Source organism: Pagrus major, chromosome 14 (assembly GCF_040436345.1).
Source record: "Pagrus major chromosome 14, Pma_NU_1.0".
NCBI classification, from domain to species: Eukaryota; Metazoa; Chordata; class Actinopteri; order Spariformes; family Sparidae; genus Pagrus; species Pagrus major.
This window is the reverse complement of record NC_133228.1, coordinates 2286865-2304750: the sequence shown is the minus strand read 5'-3', so window position 1 is coordinate 2304750 and position 17886 is coordinate 2286865. Positions and strand designations below refer to the sequence as shown.

Genomic DNA, 17886 nt, shown 5'->3' with positions numbered 1-17886 from the left:
ATTAGTCAATATTATGCGATTGCTTATTAGGAACTATGCTCTCGGACTGTATTATACATTGCATATATGTGTCTGTCAGTGCGTGCGTGCATGTGTTCTGTGAACATGTGTTCGAAGGCTGTCCCCTCATAGCTGATTAATTGTTTGATTTGGACTTAGTTGTCTTTGTTTATTAGGTTATATTGTAGGCTACACATAAAAAATATGTGCCAATGAGGCAGTTGATATTCTACATGACATGACTTTTTATGTATAGCTGTAACCTTGGCACTACTTATTATGTAAAACCTTTATTCTCTTCTATTAAGTGTGTTAGTGGATTTGGCTGAGGATTGTTGTGTTACTGTATTTACCAGCCCAACCATAAAAGTTATTTGGAATGCACTGTGTGTGTGTGTGTGTGTGTGTGTGTGTGTGTGTGTGTGTGTGTGTGTGTGCACGCGTGTGCGTGTGCATGCGTGCCCATGCATGTAGGTGTGGGTGTGGACGTGTGTGTGTGGGCAAGGCCAGGGTGGCCTGGTTACATGAGTGACTCCTGGTCTGAAAAAGTCTCCCAGTCCGGCCCTGATGGAAGCTGTGCAATAGTGTGGAAGAAATTAAAAAACCTTTCCTGCCATAAGCCAATCTGGCACACACAAACAGACACACGTCGGCACAGACTGTGTATGTGTGTGCGTGCAAGACAATCACTGCAAACACAGAGGGCATTTACAAGTTGTATACAAGTTGTTTTATAATGTGATCCAAGTCAAAGGATCTTAAGGAAGTGGTGGAGATGTTTTATAGGAAGCCACAGCAGCCACCAATGGTGAAAATATGAGCACCCATGGGACCTGAGTAAGTGATTTGGGTGAAAGACCCCACCAGGAGGAGGCGTTAGATAATGTTAGAAAGGTTTGAAGAGGCATGTGTTGGAGTGAAGACAGCGACACTGAGAGGATATATATGACTGCAGTAACAAACAGAGAAGCTTATGGATCATGCATAACCCTCCACTTTTTTTGTCCCCTCTGTCTTTCCTTCACTGACATCCTCTGTCCTCCTCATCTCCTCTCCTCTTCTAGTATGGGCTACTGTATCCTGGTGACTCATGGCCTGGGTCGCCTGTGTTCGGTGGTTGGCCGTTGGGGCACCACAGTCCTCAGTGTCTCCATGCTGCTGCTGTTCCTGCTCTTCTCCTGGAAGACCGTCCACCAGAACCAGGTCTGGCTCTCGAGGGAGGCCCTCTTCCGGTAAGCAGAGTGAGAGAGAGAGAGAGAGAGAGAGAGAGAGAGAGAGAGAGAGAGAGAGAGACTCATCCTTAAAGATCAGCTATTAGCAGTTTGTCAGATTTCTACAATAAAATCAGGCCAATCACAACACAATAAGTGTAATTGCAATTTCCCAGTATGTGATCGTTAATTATGAGAATTCGCTCACATTCGCGTTCAGCATGGAGATCTAGTGAAAGTAGAAATAAGCTCAAATTTTCAAGTGACCATAACTTCTAAAGTGCTGCTGTTGGTTGAAAAAATCAGTCATTATCCTTCCACCCATGCTGATGGAAAGTCAGGTGAAGTTTCGTAGTCCATAATACATTTCTGGAGCTTCACAGCAAACAAAGTAGCAAAAACATATTTGACTTTGTCTGTTTTCACTAAAAAAGTCAAATTTCTCACTAAGCTGATGAAAAAAACAAAATACAGTAGAAGCACAAGCTGCTCTTTCCAATCTGTACTATTTTTACTATAATTACTTCATTGGTTACTGGCTTGACCTTTTGGAGAAGAAAGTGACATGAAGCAGAATCGGTTCAATATTGTTCTAAAGTTTACTGAAGTAAACAGGAACAAAAACTTACACAAGGCTTAAGTTAAGAACGAAGCTCATGGAAACAAGACAAAGTTATAAAATGTAAAAAATTGATGAGAAAACAGATCGAGTGATCAGGAGACGAAAACGGAACATTTTTGTGTCAAAAATGAGTCAAGCTCCGATAAAAAGGCTATGTTCAGGGTGTGGTGATAATGGAACGACACAGGGGGAGAGAAAAATTTCACATTAGGTCAATGCCACTGTAACTGTTATCGAATGAGCCACAAAGACACTGTGGCCAGGATTAAAACCACTGACCAGTACAGGTGATGTTCGAATCACTCCCCCTCCCCTGCAGATGAAATCTAGTCTCAGTGGGGCTGCAGACTTCCTCTCCTTGAAAGGCTTTTTGTCATTTTGCTCAGATGTCTGCACCTAATGTTTTTCTACAGACTGACTTAATGCCTCCTCCTTGTTTCAGCTCTGGTATCCAGACTCTGCCTCACAATGCCAAAGTCCACTACAACTATGCCAACTTCCTAAAAGACAGCGGCCGGCACCAGGAGGCCATTTACCACTACACCACTGCCCTCAGGTCTGTTTCTGAACTAAAGCCATCTGACCGTACTAACTCATGCACACAGTCACACAGTATATGGGTGAAGCTGCTTAATGATGCTAATAGAACAGTGTCCTTCATGCGTTGCTTTAAAATTCTGCACAGGTCAAACCTGGTCACTCCATCATGCTACCACTGTGCTTCTGCTCCGGTTCAGCATTATACTCAAAGGTCAGATTATTTTAACTTGAACTCTTTGAGCTGCTGATCAGCCTAAGAGCCTCTTGTCAGGCTACAGCTGAGCTAAACATAGAGGAAGTATCCAGGGAAGAAGAAAAGGCATTGCATGTACAGTTAGCAGTCAAACAGCTGCCAGAGGCCTTATTTATCAAGGATCTCAGTATTAGTCCAAGGAATTGAGCTGAAAATTAAGCTAACACTAAAAATACTCTTACTTCAGAAATATGTGTAATTGCAGGATCACTTGACACTGAAGGGTGATTTATTTTCTGCAGAAACTGTTGATTGTGACGAACTGAAATCACTGTTTCAAAGCCATTTTTTGTCCCGCTGAAAGATGTTGAGGACTCTGATTGAAGCACTTTTGTATCCCCTGTTGTGTTATTATTCAATCTTATCTTAACAATCTTCATAGTATCTTTTATAAGCGTATTGATCTGGAGAAGTGTCTCTCCTCCTGCAGAATATGCACACTAATGTCTGCCTGAATGTCATCTCCTCCAGCTGCAACGCAGCTGCCAAGCAACACACAGGCTTCCAGTGTCTATTACAGGCTGGACACACTGGATTACATGGAGTATCTGTTTATATGGAGTTTGACTTTGATAATTATCAAACTGCCCCTCACCTGTTGTGTGTATTCATATCATGTCTGTGACATATTCTACACATAGAGACATTAAAACTAGTGAAATGCTGGTTTGAAGTATTTAAAGTTACAGTAGTTATTGTGAAGCATTGCTTCTTTCACAATGTTATATCAATGGTGCATGTCAAATTCCAGTCCCTGCTATATGTCTCCATAATCTGACTCAACATTTACATAAAAACCCTAAAGTCAAAGCACATATTACTGAAAACTTCCTTTGTCATACTCTATTTGCATCAAATTTCCTTTGTCATAATACAGCTCCAAATATATTGTGACACAGGGAGTTTGTGTGTAAATGTGGGGTCCATGCTGATTTTAATGAATTGTGAAGTTTTCTGCAGGAGTACTGTGGCACCGGGAGTTTAGATACATTGTGACATACAGTGTTATCCAGACAGATTATACACAAACTTTAATATGTTGTCACATAGAGTTTCATTGTGTGGTAGAAAATGATTTGGTGGAGGGACTTTGGATCTGGATGTATAATGTGTATAATGTATAATTACTGCAACAATGAAAATTCAATGGAAAACTGCTGACAAATTTCAGTGTATTCCTAAACATAACACTGCCTCAATAGTAATGAAAGTGAGTATAAAATGATCTTTTTGTTGTGTTGTTACTGGTTTACTTTGACATGCTTTAGGCCAGGAAAGGTAAAAGGCCCAAAATCAGATCAGTGCAAAATTCAAAATCAACTACAAAAGTCCAGTTTGCACTTCATCTTTGATCTTTTAGGTTAGGTTGCATCAGGGCTTTTGCCAAAAAAAATAAGAACAAAATAGCAACATTAATTACATTAATTATTACACAAAATTATTTACAGATGTTGATACTGAAGATGGTGCCAGATCCAATCAAATAAGAGGCTCTTGACTCTCAATCTGTTAGTGTCAAAGTGTCTATTTTACATTCAATTTCATTGTTATTATGGAAGTCTTATGCTCACGAGTACATTCAAAATGATTAATTATTCTTACATTATTTGTTGATATTATATATCACTGTTTTTTACACTAATTAGAGAAAACTGGAAATGGAAAAGGACATTTCAGTTTGATGTTAATGTTTAAAGTGAGTTTGGCTGGTCTGGTGGCTCAGGTTGCTTCTGATTCATGTGTTGGACGACTATATGAGGACAGTATCTGAAATTTTATGTGTGTGTAAAAGAGACAAGAAATGTATGCAGCAAGGTGTTAGAGAGTGCATGAAATTCCTTCGTGCAAACTTGTTCACTGTCCACTTGCCTACATGAAAACATGTAAGTTATGCCAAACGTTGAATCAGATGAACTAAAGAAACCAACTAGTTGATAGTGGATGAAAAGGATGACCCAGATGTGTGTTTTGGCATCTGTGTGTGTATGTTTACATGTGTGTGTGGGAGCTCCTGCAGCACACAAACTGAACACCATCAGGGTCAGAGCTAAATGTGCATGTAGGATTTAGATGTGTTTGTCTGCAAAATAGAAAAACTGCAGCCTTCTCTTCTTCTCTGACATCAAAGCCTCAGTCCCATGAGAACAGGAGGCAAAAACAGTATCATTACAAAATAAAACTTAACGCTCAAATCAGGCTTGAGGTTTTATTACCAAAAAACAAAGATTACCTGAAACTGAAAACTAACTTCCCTATAAAAAACTGGGAAGCCGGTTGCACTACACAACCAGTTTCTCCTAACACAGTCGACAGAAAAACAATTCAGTCTGTCGACAATGCTCTCGTCTTCTGAAAACACACAGCATGGATGCTGCTGGATGACCCACTGGCCCCAGCCACAGCTCCAGCCCCAGCTTAAATCTTGCCCTGATTAGTAACTGGAGACAGCCACGCAATCACCTGCTCCAGCCGGGGAGGGCAGCACCTGGAGGACACAGAAACACAGAAGAGAGCAGCCACACCCACACACAACCACTGATGGCCCTTAGGCCCTAACATTAGTTTTTGATATGGTTCCATATGAAACAGAATGTTAGAGTCTGGCTAACATTAGTTGGGACCGTCTTTAAAATGAATCCGCCTGAGAAACATGGACATTAGTTAAATCCAAGGCTAAAATTCACTGTATCAAAGCTTAATATATCTTCTTCCTCTGTGTCACAGACCTCCACTGTTTTCCAAAAACTATTAACACACACTTCAGTGAGTCACACTGTTGCACTGGCTGACATGGTCCTTCATTACCATGATCGCGCGCACACACACTGCAGTTTAATCTGACTCAGACCACCATACACCATCCTGCTGCCCCGAATACTCACTAGAAAGGTTAAAGGTTTTTCTCTTCAGTAGGAACAAATGGACTTGGAGCTGAGAGCCACAGACAGTGTAGGAAAGTCATGAAGTACAGAGAGACAGACTAACATTATTATTTGACTCTGCACATGGGTTTTGTTGACTTGTTCTGTAAAGGTTTTATAATGCTGTGCCCCTTGGAAATTATCTCATTTTTTAAACTAGATTTATTTAGATCACTGGTTTTATTTACAACTCCAAGTACAAGATGTGTCCTTGAACATTTTGAGCCTTTACTGGAAGAACCCAGTCATGTTACAGAATTGAAAAAAGATCAAATACATTCATGACACGCCTTTGGCACATAATGGATAGCAGCAGACTCAAGGTCACTGCATTTATAATAAGGGACCTCCAAGAAACCATGCACCATTTGCTGGCTTTTATCCAGTGCACCATGCTGTGTGTGTATGTATATATATGTATGTATATATGTATGTGTATATGTGTATATGTATATGTGTGTGTGTGTGTGTGTGTGTGTGTGTATATGTATGTGTATATATATATAGTGATGAACGGGCCCTCGCCCCACGTAAGTTGGGCTGTGGCGCTGTCGGAAGGCGTGCGGCCAGATGTGTGCTCACCCGTTGTCTGTGGAAAGGTTCCTACCTAAATGGGATCCGTGTCACTGAAAACACAACAGTGACATATTCAGTGACTTCCTGTGTCCAGTGGGTGGCGCTATAGATATGACACAGTATTGATGCAGAGACGTATTCAGGGCGAGCCCCTGTACGTGTGTGAGCAATTTGGTGTAGATGAGAAATTGTATGTTAAAGTTATAAGGACTTCCTGCGTGATGGCAAAGGATCGAAATTGACCGCACCGCCACGCCAGCCAGGTACAGTGCAGGCTGTTGAAGGTATGAGGATGCTACTGAGTGAATGTGAAGTCTGTGGTGTTGTCTGTAATCTGAAGGACGAGTTAGTTAAAGTACAAGGCATAGAAATTGGGTCCGTATAGAATGGAAAAGCCATAAGGGGGGTGTTAGGCGGCGCTACTGAGCTGTCGTGCCGTGCCTGCGAGCAGTTATGTTATCGAATTAACGTACTCATGGGTTAGAAGCTACATGGCAAATTCGGTGCGTCTGCGACCATCCGAAAGTCCTGAAAACAGCGTCGGAAAAATGAAAATCGCTGCACGCAATTCAAGATGGCCGACTTCCTGTTGCAGCAAAAATGCCAACAAAAAAAATTACTGGCTAAGTCCTTGAGACCCATGAGTCCTGTAAATTTCATGATGATCCCAGAATGTTTTTGGTCACATGACTCGAAGTTAGGTGGCGCTATGGAATCCCCTGGCCACACCCACCCCCAATCATGTCGAATTATCAAATTTTTCACCAGATGTGACTTATGTTCCGAGTTTGGTGAGTTTTGGGGTATGTTCAGGCCGCCAAATATGCAATCTCGGAGGCAGGTGAATAATAATAATAATAATAATAATAAATAATCCTTACAGATACCATAGGGCCTTCGCAGGTTTCCTGCTCGGGCCCTAATAAAGAATCCTTACAGATACAATAGGGCCTTCGCAGGTTTCCTGCTGGGCCCTTATAAAGAATCCTTACAGATACAATAGGGTCTTTGCATGTTTCTTGCTCGGGCCTTAATTATTCAACCCCCATTGCATTTTAGGTTTATTGGCAAAATTTTTAAATTTTCAGGTGTTTGCAATAAACAAATTACACAAGAACAGTTTAAATAGTTAAATTAAACTAATATTACAAGGATTTTATCCAAATTCAACACTAAATCCTACTTTCAATGACTACTGCAGTCTCAAAATATTCAACCCCCTGAATAGAATCCCTCATAACAGCACACATTTGCAAATCAGGTGTGGTCTCAAGCACACCAATCAAGGGCTTCATTAGTTGCATCAGGTGTGCTTGAGATAGAACACCTCAAATACCTGGACTGTTGACGGTGACGTTTCATTGCATGTTAGAAATATGGCAAGAGAATTGTCCAAAACATTCAGAGAAGAGATCATTGCCTTGCACAAACAAGGAAAAGGATACAAAAAGATAGCAAAGGCACTGAATGTTCCTAGATACAGTTGGAAGCATAGTTTGCAAGTTTAAAGTTAAAGGAACAGTGGCTACACTACCTGGACATGGCAGAAAGAGGAAGCTATCAACGGCTGCCACCAGAGTCCTGAGGAGGCAGGTGGTCAAAAACCCTCGACTGACTGCAAAAGACCTGCAGCAAGACTTGGTGGCAGCAGGCACTGAGGTTTCAGTTTCCACAGTAAGGCGCATACTAAACGCCGAACTCCAAGACGTACACAACTACTGACCCAAAAGCACAAGAAAAGTCAGCTCCAATTTGCTCAAAACTATATAAGTAAGCCAAAGAGGTTTTGGGATTCTGTTCTGTGGAGCGATGAAACAAAACTGGAACCTTTCGGGCCTATGGATCAGCGGTATGTCTGGAGGAGGAAGAATGAAGCATATGCTGAAAAGAACACCCTGCCTACAGTGAAGCATGGCGGTGGCTCAGTGATGCTCTGGGGCTGCTGCACTTCCTCTGGCACTGGAAACCTGCAGCGTGTGGAGGGCAAGATGGATTCAATCAAGTATCAGGAAATCCTGGGAGAAAATGTCATGCCGTCTGTGAGGAAGCTGAAGCTTGGGCGTCATTGGACCTTCCAACAGGACAATGATTCCAAGCATACCTCAAAGTCCACCAAGGCTTGGTTTCAGAAGAAGTCCTGGAAGATACTCGCCTGACTTGAACCCCATTGAAAATCTCTGGTGGGATTTGAAAAAGGTGGTTGCAGCATGCAAACCCAAGAACATTAGTGAACTGAAGGCCTTTGCCCATGAGGAATGGGCTTAGATTCCTCAGGAACACTGCCATAAGCGGGGGGCGACACCCGTTCCGAAGGACCGCCATTTCGACGGTCCGCCATTCCAACCGGGTTATGGTTAAGGCTAGGGTTTCAGGTTCAGAATGGTGACCTTTTTTCAAAAATAATTAAGGGCCGGCATTCCGAAACATGAAAGTGAACGTTCGGAATGGCGGCCCTTCGGAATGCTGCCCTGGACCCGCCAGAAGCTGGTTTCTGGCTATGCATCACGGTTGCAGCAGGTCATAACAGCAAAAGGGGGCTCTACTAAGTACTAAAGATGCTTGTCATGAAGGGGTTGAATAATTTTGAGACTGCAGTAGTCATTAAAAGTGGCATTTTGTGTTAAATTTGGAGAAACCACCAGCTATTTAAATTGTTCTTGTTTGATTTATTTATTGCAAACAGCTGCTAGTTTGTACATTTTGCCAATAAACCTAATTTGCAGTGGGGGTTGAATAATTTTGATTGCAACTGTATATGTATATATATGTATGTGTGTGTGTGTGTGTGTGTGTGTGTGTGTGTGTGTGTGTGTCTATAGTGTTTTAATGTGCATTTATCAGTCTGTAAATAGAAGGTTTTGCCATTAAATATGACAAATATGATTTTACATTTAATGTAAAATGTATCATGCAATGTCATGTTTTCACTGTTAATTGGGCTAGTTACTTGCACTGAATGTCTAAAGCCTGTCATCTAAAATCTTAATACACTCCACACAATTAGCCCAAAAACATCTCTTAGCCTGTTTTGGTAAAAACCATATGACCTTTGGTTAAATAACACTATCTTACACTACTAAAAACAGCAAAAGTTGTATGTAATCTTTTAATAACTGAAAGATCATGAACATTAAGTACATTTTTAAAAGAAATAAAAAAAATAAATGAGTGCTCAGTATGATACTTACAGATGATCATGATGGTTAAGATTACTGAAGTACAACTGGCAGTTTGGGTCATACATTATGCTTGAATAGAATTACCAGGTATACTCTGGCTTACTACTACAGTCCATAGGCAGATAGAAGTCCAAGGTTTTGAAATGTCCATTGGCATAAAAGTGTCTTTAAAGCTGGAGTGTGTAAGTTATTTCTGGCGTCATTTGGTCAAAAATCAATAATAACCTTTCAGCATATTGTAATTCATAGTTTTATGACAGTGGACACTGGACTTCTGTGTCTCCTCTTGGCTCTGTATTCAGGCTTTAAAAAATCAGTGCCGTGACGGCAGTGTTCATCCAATCACAGTTAATTTTAGAGAGCAAGCTGTTTTGGGCGTTCCTATTGGTTGCTCGACCAAAGTTGATGCGAGTTCACCTTACATCGGTGGTGAAGGAAGACGTCCCGGCAGGAAAAGCCGCTATCCCGGCATTACCAACAAAAGCGTACACAGCTAAGCAAGCCAAAAAAAGGAAGACCGATGTAGAGAAACGAGAGTCTAAGAGGGAGAGTGACAATAGACGGAATAAATCGTGTGTAAAACATTGGACTAGCTTATCCGAGGTGGAGAGAGCTTAGCGATAGCATCGGGCTGAAGTTGGATACTGAGCTTGCTGTTCTTCTCCTGGACAGGTGAGCCTCCAATGCAAGTTTTATGTAGGTAATAATCTACATGTGTGGTAGTTATTGGCTGTGTAGTTGAAATGACTGTGAATCTAATAAAGCAGGCGGTTTGTGGTCACAATTGTTGAGTAATGTTGTGAGTTGATTAGGTTTATGCTAACCATAGCCAAAGGCTCACGACAGCTACAAGCAAGTCAGAGCCAAAGTCAACGTCAAATGTATTGTCAATACCGTTATATATACACGACATACAGAGGACGCGTGCCATGTAAATATGGATGTGACAGCTATTATTTATTTTCAGGTTACGGTGAAAAGAAAGAAGTGTCTGAATAAAGTGGTTGTCTCTGATAGTCCGTGCATGTGGGGGTAATTGTTTACTTATACGTTATACGTTGTTTTATTATTCTTAGCATTCACACCTCTTTCCCCCGATATATATGTGTTGCTGTTGTCATTAGATTATGCTGTATAAGTATTACGTCAGTATGACAAATATCGTAGCTTTATTAGTGCCACACATGTAGGCTATGTCATGCTGGGTTACACCCCGCCTTTCCGAAACCCCGCTGTTCCGAAAATGGACTTCCATTCTTCGTAATGACGGGGTTTCCCATTTTTTCTAAAGACCCCGCTATTCTGAAAAGGCTATTGGGGAACTCCTGACCCTAACCCTAACCCTAACGGGAAGTAATTGGAACTTGAAAGTCGGATTCGGAACAGCGGTGTTTCGGAGTGGGGGTGTTTCGGAATGGAAGGCCGTCGCCGTCATGCTGAGACGTTAGCAAGAAATAATTGTTGTCGGTCTCTATCGCTCTTCTAAACAATGCAAAAGTAATGTTTGTTTGTTCATACGTTCAATTTGTTAACGAGAGAAAGGTAAAGTACTTTCTTACCTTTAATTCGGCCACGGCTAGTGTCTAGCCACTAAATTCGGCTTTACTGAGGCCGACCACCAAATCGTGATTTAGTGAACTGGAAGGAGAAACAATAACAATGAGTTAATTTTATGATGCAACACATACAAACAGTTCATACAAGACATTAATTACTGAGACAATATTCACCATAGCTAAAATAGGAAGGGGGCGCAGGAAAGACTGCTGGGCTGCATTATCAGTTGCATCAAGGGCTGAGACTGGGACCACAGGCTGGACATCAGCAGGAGACTGAGTGGCAGGCTGCTAAAACAACAGCATTATGACGTGCTGTAACAGCAACAGCATAACAGCAATGTGAACAGACATGCGAGATGTAATTTTTCTAAAGCTCACCTTAACAGTGTGAAATCCACAACTAGAGGCCATGAACCCTCTAAAGAGGGTTGTCTGACCACGGGCCTGCATCGGGCATTTCTCAATCTGAAACAATCAGAATTTTATTCAGCCTGGAGTGAGACACTCAGTGTACAGTCCATGGTCAGATTAATACTATCTGCATCATCAGAATGACTATTTCTCATCTAGTGATATGCATGGTCATGAGTAATAGGTGGATATTTTGCTGTACTTTACCTTCTGGTAGGGATCGTGCCATTTGCGCTGCCTCAGGGCTGGTCTGTTGCCTCCTCCAGCAGGCCAAACCCCAGAGCTGGTGAATGTCCTCAGTCTCACCATCCACTCCCCCTCTCCCATTGCCTTGTGGGTCTAGTGCTCATCTGAAGACAACATGGAAATAATAACAGTAGCTACAACTATGAATCACAGCATAAACATAGTGTGCTAAACAAGAGCACAAGTCCTGTGAAGTTCCAATCTCTGTGCAATTACCATATTTACAGGCTATATTTTTTGATTAATTGCACACAGCATTTTATCTTTATATTACAAAGATGTGCTCACTTGTCCTGTGCAATTATCCAACCATGGTCATATCTATCAGTGAGAAGTGTATATCATGTATACATTTATTTATTTTGATTTTATTTATATTTATTTATTTATTTATTTATTTATTCATTTATTCTGGTCGTCAGTGGACGTCTAGATTATAGCCAGTATGAACGACTATTCTCAACTAATTCTGGCTGTCAGTGGACATTTAGATTTTAGCCTGACTGGACATCTTTTCTCAATGTCATTTATCAACTAATTCTGGTTGTCAATGGACGTTCAGATCATGGCCTGGCCTGTGACGGTACACGTCATGATGATGACGTGTGTTTCCCCCGGTGTCCTCCTGTCAATCTAAACATGTACCCGCTGACTGTGTATAATCATATGGATGCTGTTATAATGTGTTGTGATTGAGATCCTGACCCACGAAACATCCTGGAAAGTGACAAAGTTACATTTTTCGCTCTAAATTGCATAATTACATAATCGCCATCAGTAAACAGGACGCTGTCTGACTCTTTCACTCGCGGGGAAGGAGGCTGTTTTCTGGGGGAAAGTTCACTGAAGTCTCAGTCAGGAGGGCTGACCATCGCAGCTGGTAACTGTAGCGGGAGCAGATGTGTAGTAAGAATATATGTGTGTACAGAGTTATGTGGGGACACTATAAGGGGACGGACCGGAAGTAGAGTGTGTGTGTTAGGAATGGGTCGTAAATAAAGCAAACCTAAGAGCTACCTATGTCTCCTGTCTGGACCTTTACATAATGCCTGAGCATGGCATGTTACAGTAACCATGGCTGGGTACAGCCGTACATGTTTGAGCCTGGGACCTTTCAGAATGCTAAGTTATGATTTTGTAGCCATCTTTTATTTCAAATATAATGTTTTAACTGCAATTTCTCTACATCACAGAAGCAACTGTATGTCTGCTGACTGACTGGACTGTATATATTTTATAATAAATATATAAAAAAATATATTTATATAATGCCTGTTACATAGTGACAAACATAAGTTACAGAAGCAAAGGCTCGACTCCAAACCAGGTGTTTGCAGTGCAGGAGCAGTGTTTTCTGTGGGAGAGAGTAGCTCCCTTTGGCGTGGACTTTGGGCTTTTTCACTTTGCAGACCTGTTACATGCACAGAAATGCTACATAACACAATAAAGGAAAGGCATAATATGACCTCTTTAATAGCATCTGATAAAGGGAAATAATCATTTTGAGTATATACATAGGTGTATAAAATAGAGCTGTCAAAGTTAGCGATAATAACGCATTAACTCAAATTCCTCTGAATGGCATTCATTTTTTTGACACACGATTAACGCATGCACGTTATGACCTTTGGCCCGCCACAAAGTTTGGAAAATCAGGACACGATGGCATTGTGGATGGCAAGCAGAAACAAACCTCCTTGAGGTCCTCCTCCTTGAAATTGGTAAAGAAAAGGGTCGTTTGAATGGCAAGTTCAGCTTCAAAGCCCTGCCAGATGGTTCTCTCGCCAAGAACAAGGTTATTTGCATTTACTGTCGATGTGAACTGAGTTACCACCGGAGTACGTTGCTTCTCAAATACCACTTGCTGGCCAAACACACAGCTAATGCAGAGAGCCCTCCTCCCCCTGCCAAAGGCAGACCACGGTGGATAATTTACAGAGACACCTGGACAACTTTACATGCAACCAATTTTCAACAGCAATAGCTAAATGGGTGGCTGCAGCTTGCAGGCCAATTAACATTGTTTAGTTAACCTTTACATGTGTATAGTTGGACACTACATTGTGTTAGTATTACTAAGGGATATTCAGGTCAATGCTCATCTGTTGGGCTAGAGTTTGCCATGTAATGCTTTCAACATATTTTGGGATTTTATTTTTTATTTTTTTATTTAGGATTGTTGCAATAATAATAAACATACATTTGCATAAAGCAAGCATATTTGTCCAGTCCCATTTTGATAAGAGTATTAAAAACTTGAAAATATCCCTTAAAGGTACATTTAACTATGAATTAACAAATGCAAATTAACTATGGACAATCATAGGATTAATTGTGATTAAATATTTTAATTGATTGACAGCCCTAGTATGTAAAGATGTAATTTACCATTATGAAGTGCTGGAAAAGCTGGAAAATGCACCTTGAAAGTTCTTGAATAGTGCTTTAATGACTTTGACTTTGTAAAAGGTGTAAGAATTGACACCAAGAAATGTTAATTATTCACACTTGTGTGAATGTAGCATCTCCAACACTGAACTGAATTCTCCTTTCCATCTCTTCATCTCTGTGCTTCCAAGCTTCCTTCCCTCCTCTCCACCTCTTATCTTCTGTCTTTCCTTCCTCTTCTAGCATATGGCAGCATGGTCGGCAGTGGTTAGCACTGTTACCTCATAGCAAGAAGGTCCTGGGTATGAATCCTGCTGAGGTAGTGCTTTTTGTGCAGGGTTGGCATCTTCTGCTTGCGTGGGCTTCCTCCAAGTACTCCGGTGTCCCCCACTATTGACAAAGCATGCACAAATAAGTTCTCTCTTGACCAAAGGCACTAAGATCTGGAGTTGGTCAAAGGTTAACCCGTGCCCACTGCACCCTTGGGATGGGTTGAATGCAGAGTACCAGTTCCACTATTTTGTACATTGTATGATATGTGATCAAATAAAGATTCTTCTACTTCTCTTCCCTCCTTTCGACTTCTTCTCTTCCCTCCTCTTCAGTCTTCCTGCAGAGTTGTGTGCTGCCAGTATGTGGGAGCTTCACAGCACACCATCTCATTGCTAATCCAGCCTGCCAAACCACAAGCAGAGACCACCTCAGCAGCTTTCATCCTGCTCCAAACTTAATCCCAGCTCATAATAACCTGAAACCCACCAGATCCCTCACTCTCACTTTAACTTATCAGCCTCCACCTCCTTTTCTGCTCCTTGTTATTTTTTATTCCCTTTTCACTTTTTAACAGTTTTCCATTTTTTGACTGTTTCTTAATTAGGGCCCGAGCAGGGAACCTGCGAGGTCCCTATTGTAATTGCAATGATTATTATTATTATTATTATTTTTATTTTTAGTTTTTTTTCTTTGTCCAAAATGATCGCATTTTTCACTGCCTGAATGTGAATGAAAAGTCAATTTTATTTGGCAAACACATTAGGCTTGGCGAAAAATTTTATAATCTGTTGTCGTTGTGATTTTTCACCACTTGGTGGCGCTACAATCAAGGAAAGTGCGTTTTGGCTAATAACTCCCACATACTTTGTCGCACATTCAAAAACCTTATATCCACGCGTTCAGTGAATCGGGCTGAATCTCTTGATATAGGCCACGCCCATTTCCGCCTACGTTTTTTTATGCTAGCTCGCAAAATGTCGCAAACCTACTTTTTCGAACTCCTCCCAGGCAATTTCACCGATTTGCACGAAACTTTGCACACAGCATCAGGGGACCCTCATGACAAAAAGTTATTAAAAGAATTTTGGAATTCCAAACAATACTCAAGTTATTAAATAACAACTTCCTATAAAATCGGGTCAAAACAGGAAGTGTTGCATATCTTCACATTGCTTTGTCGAAATGACATGAAACTGAGGATACCACTTTCCCATGAGCCCATAAGGCTCTGTGCGAAATTGTGGTGGACGACCACTAGGTGGCGCTCTTTAAATTGAAGTATTTTATATCTCGACATTGGTGGGTCGGATTAACACAAAACTTGGTACAATTCTTGCCACTGCCCTTCTGAGGACAGCTGACGAAGGTGTTATTGATCTGACACTAGGTGGCGCTCTGGTGGCAGTTTATTTTTAGATTTGGTACTGTGCCCACACCATAACACTTATGGATATGAAATTCATAGGGGTGGTAAAGACTGGCCCCTGTAACTCACACACCAAAGATGACCAACAGGTGGCGCTATTATCAACACAAAGCAGTTTTTGACCAATAACTCCCACATAATTTGTCAGACATTGTTAAACCTTATATCTACGTGTTCCCTGAATTCAGCTGAATTATATGATGTAGGCCACGCTCACGTTTGCACTAAATTTCCATTGGCAAATGCGCAAAATGTCACAAACCTACATTTTCGAACTCCTCCCAGACAATTTCTCTGATTTGCACCAAACTTTGCACACAGCACCTGTGGACCCTCCTGACAAAAAGTTATTAAAAGAATTTTGATATTCCAAAGAATACTCAAGTTATTAAATAACAACTTCCTGTAGATTACAGTCAAAAGAGGAAGTGTTGCATATATCCACATTGGTGTGTCCAAATGACGTGAAACTCAGGACAGTACTTCCCCATGAGCCCCTAAGACTCTGTGCAAAATCTTGGCCCATGACCACTAGGTGGCGCTATTTAAATTGAAGTATTTTATATCTCGACATTGGTTGGTCGGATTAACACAAAACTTGGTACACTGATTGCCAATGGCCTCCTGAGGACAGCTGACGAAGGTGTTACCGATCTGACAATAGGTGGCGCTCTGGTGGCAATTTCATTTTATAATTGGCACTGTGCCCACACCATAACACTTATGGATATGAAACTGATTGGGGTGGTATAGACTGGCATCTGTAACTCACACACCAAAAATCACCAGCAGGTGGCGCTATTATCAACACAATACCGTTTTTGGCTATCAGTTAAGACATGCGCGCACAATAACGGGGCAATGGGTCCGGGTAAGGAGCACGCCCCGACGGCAGCACGCCCCGACCCGCGTGGCCTGCGAGGGCCCGTTCATCGCTGCTTGCAGCTTTAATGTTTTAACTGGTCTGTTTAACATGTTATCCAGTTGAGGAAAGATATATTTATTATGTTTTCTATTTTTATTCGATGTAATATTTTGTGTGTGTGCTTCAGTCTGGACTCCACTGTTAGTTGACGAGACTCCTTATCTTGCTTATCTTTTCAGTTATGTATTTAAGGGATCATTCATTGATGGAATCCCTTGATTGATTTTTAGGTCATAGGCAGCTGTAAGGAAGAACAAGGAGACAAAGAATTAGGGATGCATGACATGGATGTTTTTTAGCAGAATAATAACCAATAATTAGCTTCTTCTCATGGGTGATACCGATAAGTTAACCACCCAGTATAGTGAGCAAAGATTTACTGTTCCTCGATTTACTATTCCTCTTACAACATTTGTTGTGTTAAAACTCATAGACTGTTTCACTCCTCAGAGAACCCTCGCACTACATGTGTTACAAATCATGGCTTCCACTGAAACTGTTAAAAAACATCCACACTAGAGACAACACATTTGGCTCTCTAGTCTACACTGTGTGGTTCTACCAGGTGAAGCAGTTTGATGTCATGAGCCTGACTGTCATGTGTTCTTCTTATTCGTCTTCGTCTTCGTCGTCTTCTCTCCTTCTGTTACCTACTGTAGCCGAGTGTGTACATGCAGTGCTGTAAATTTCCCATCGTTGGGCCTATAGTTCTCGGCCCGATATATATATATATATCGTGCATCCCTTAATGGAAGCATAATGAGCAACTAGAAATAAGTAAATTCTTTGAATCTCCTTGAGAAGGCCAGAGTTTATGTGACATAGGTGAAATAAGCAGATACTGATTCAGTTGTTTCCTTAGGTTAGTGTACCATTTTCATCTTCAATCCACCCTGGATTGAAGTGACTCATTTCACAGACATATGGCTGTGCTAGCAGCAGGGTCTAAGGAGGGCAGTGTCAGTTAGTCTGTGAGTTGGTCCGTCAGTTTAGTACAGAGCGAAATGCATTGATTGTCGTGATATTTGGGACAGATATTCATGCTCCCCGAATTATGCATCCAAATAACGCCAATTGCACTTTCATCTGGTCAAATCTTTAATTTTTCTCAGAATAATAATCCGTATTTGAACAGCACTGTTCTAAGAAAAGGTATAAACTGCTTCACAGAAAAGTAAAAAAATTCTGTGGTCAAGTATAAAGCCAGCTTCATGCTCGATACAAAGAGTTGTTCAGTGTCTGATTTCACCTGTTGATAGCCTCGCCACAACACATGATGAGGCTATGTCATGCTTTAATTATATTCCCGGCATTGACTGTGTTATTCTTAACTTTGTGATGACTTTGTGTGATGGT

At 41.2% G+C, this 17886-nt stretch overlaps 1 protein-coding gene across 1 annotated transcript in view; it reads left to right on the top strand.

Moving 5' to 3' along the window:
• Positions 1 to 17886, top strand: part of tmtc1 (transmembrane O-mannosyltransferase targeting cadherins 1) — a 281545-nt gene that overhangs the window by 216318 nt on the left and 47341 nt on the right. The window contains exons 9-10 of the mRNA XM_073481208.1: positions 1065 to 1232; positions 2276 to 2389. Of these exons, the coding sequence (XP_073337309.1) occupies positions 1065 to 1232; positions 2276 to 2389 (282 nt within the window). The remainder of the gene's footprint in view (positions 1 to 1064; positions 1233 to 2275; positions 2390 to 17886) is intronic.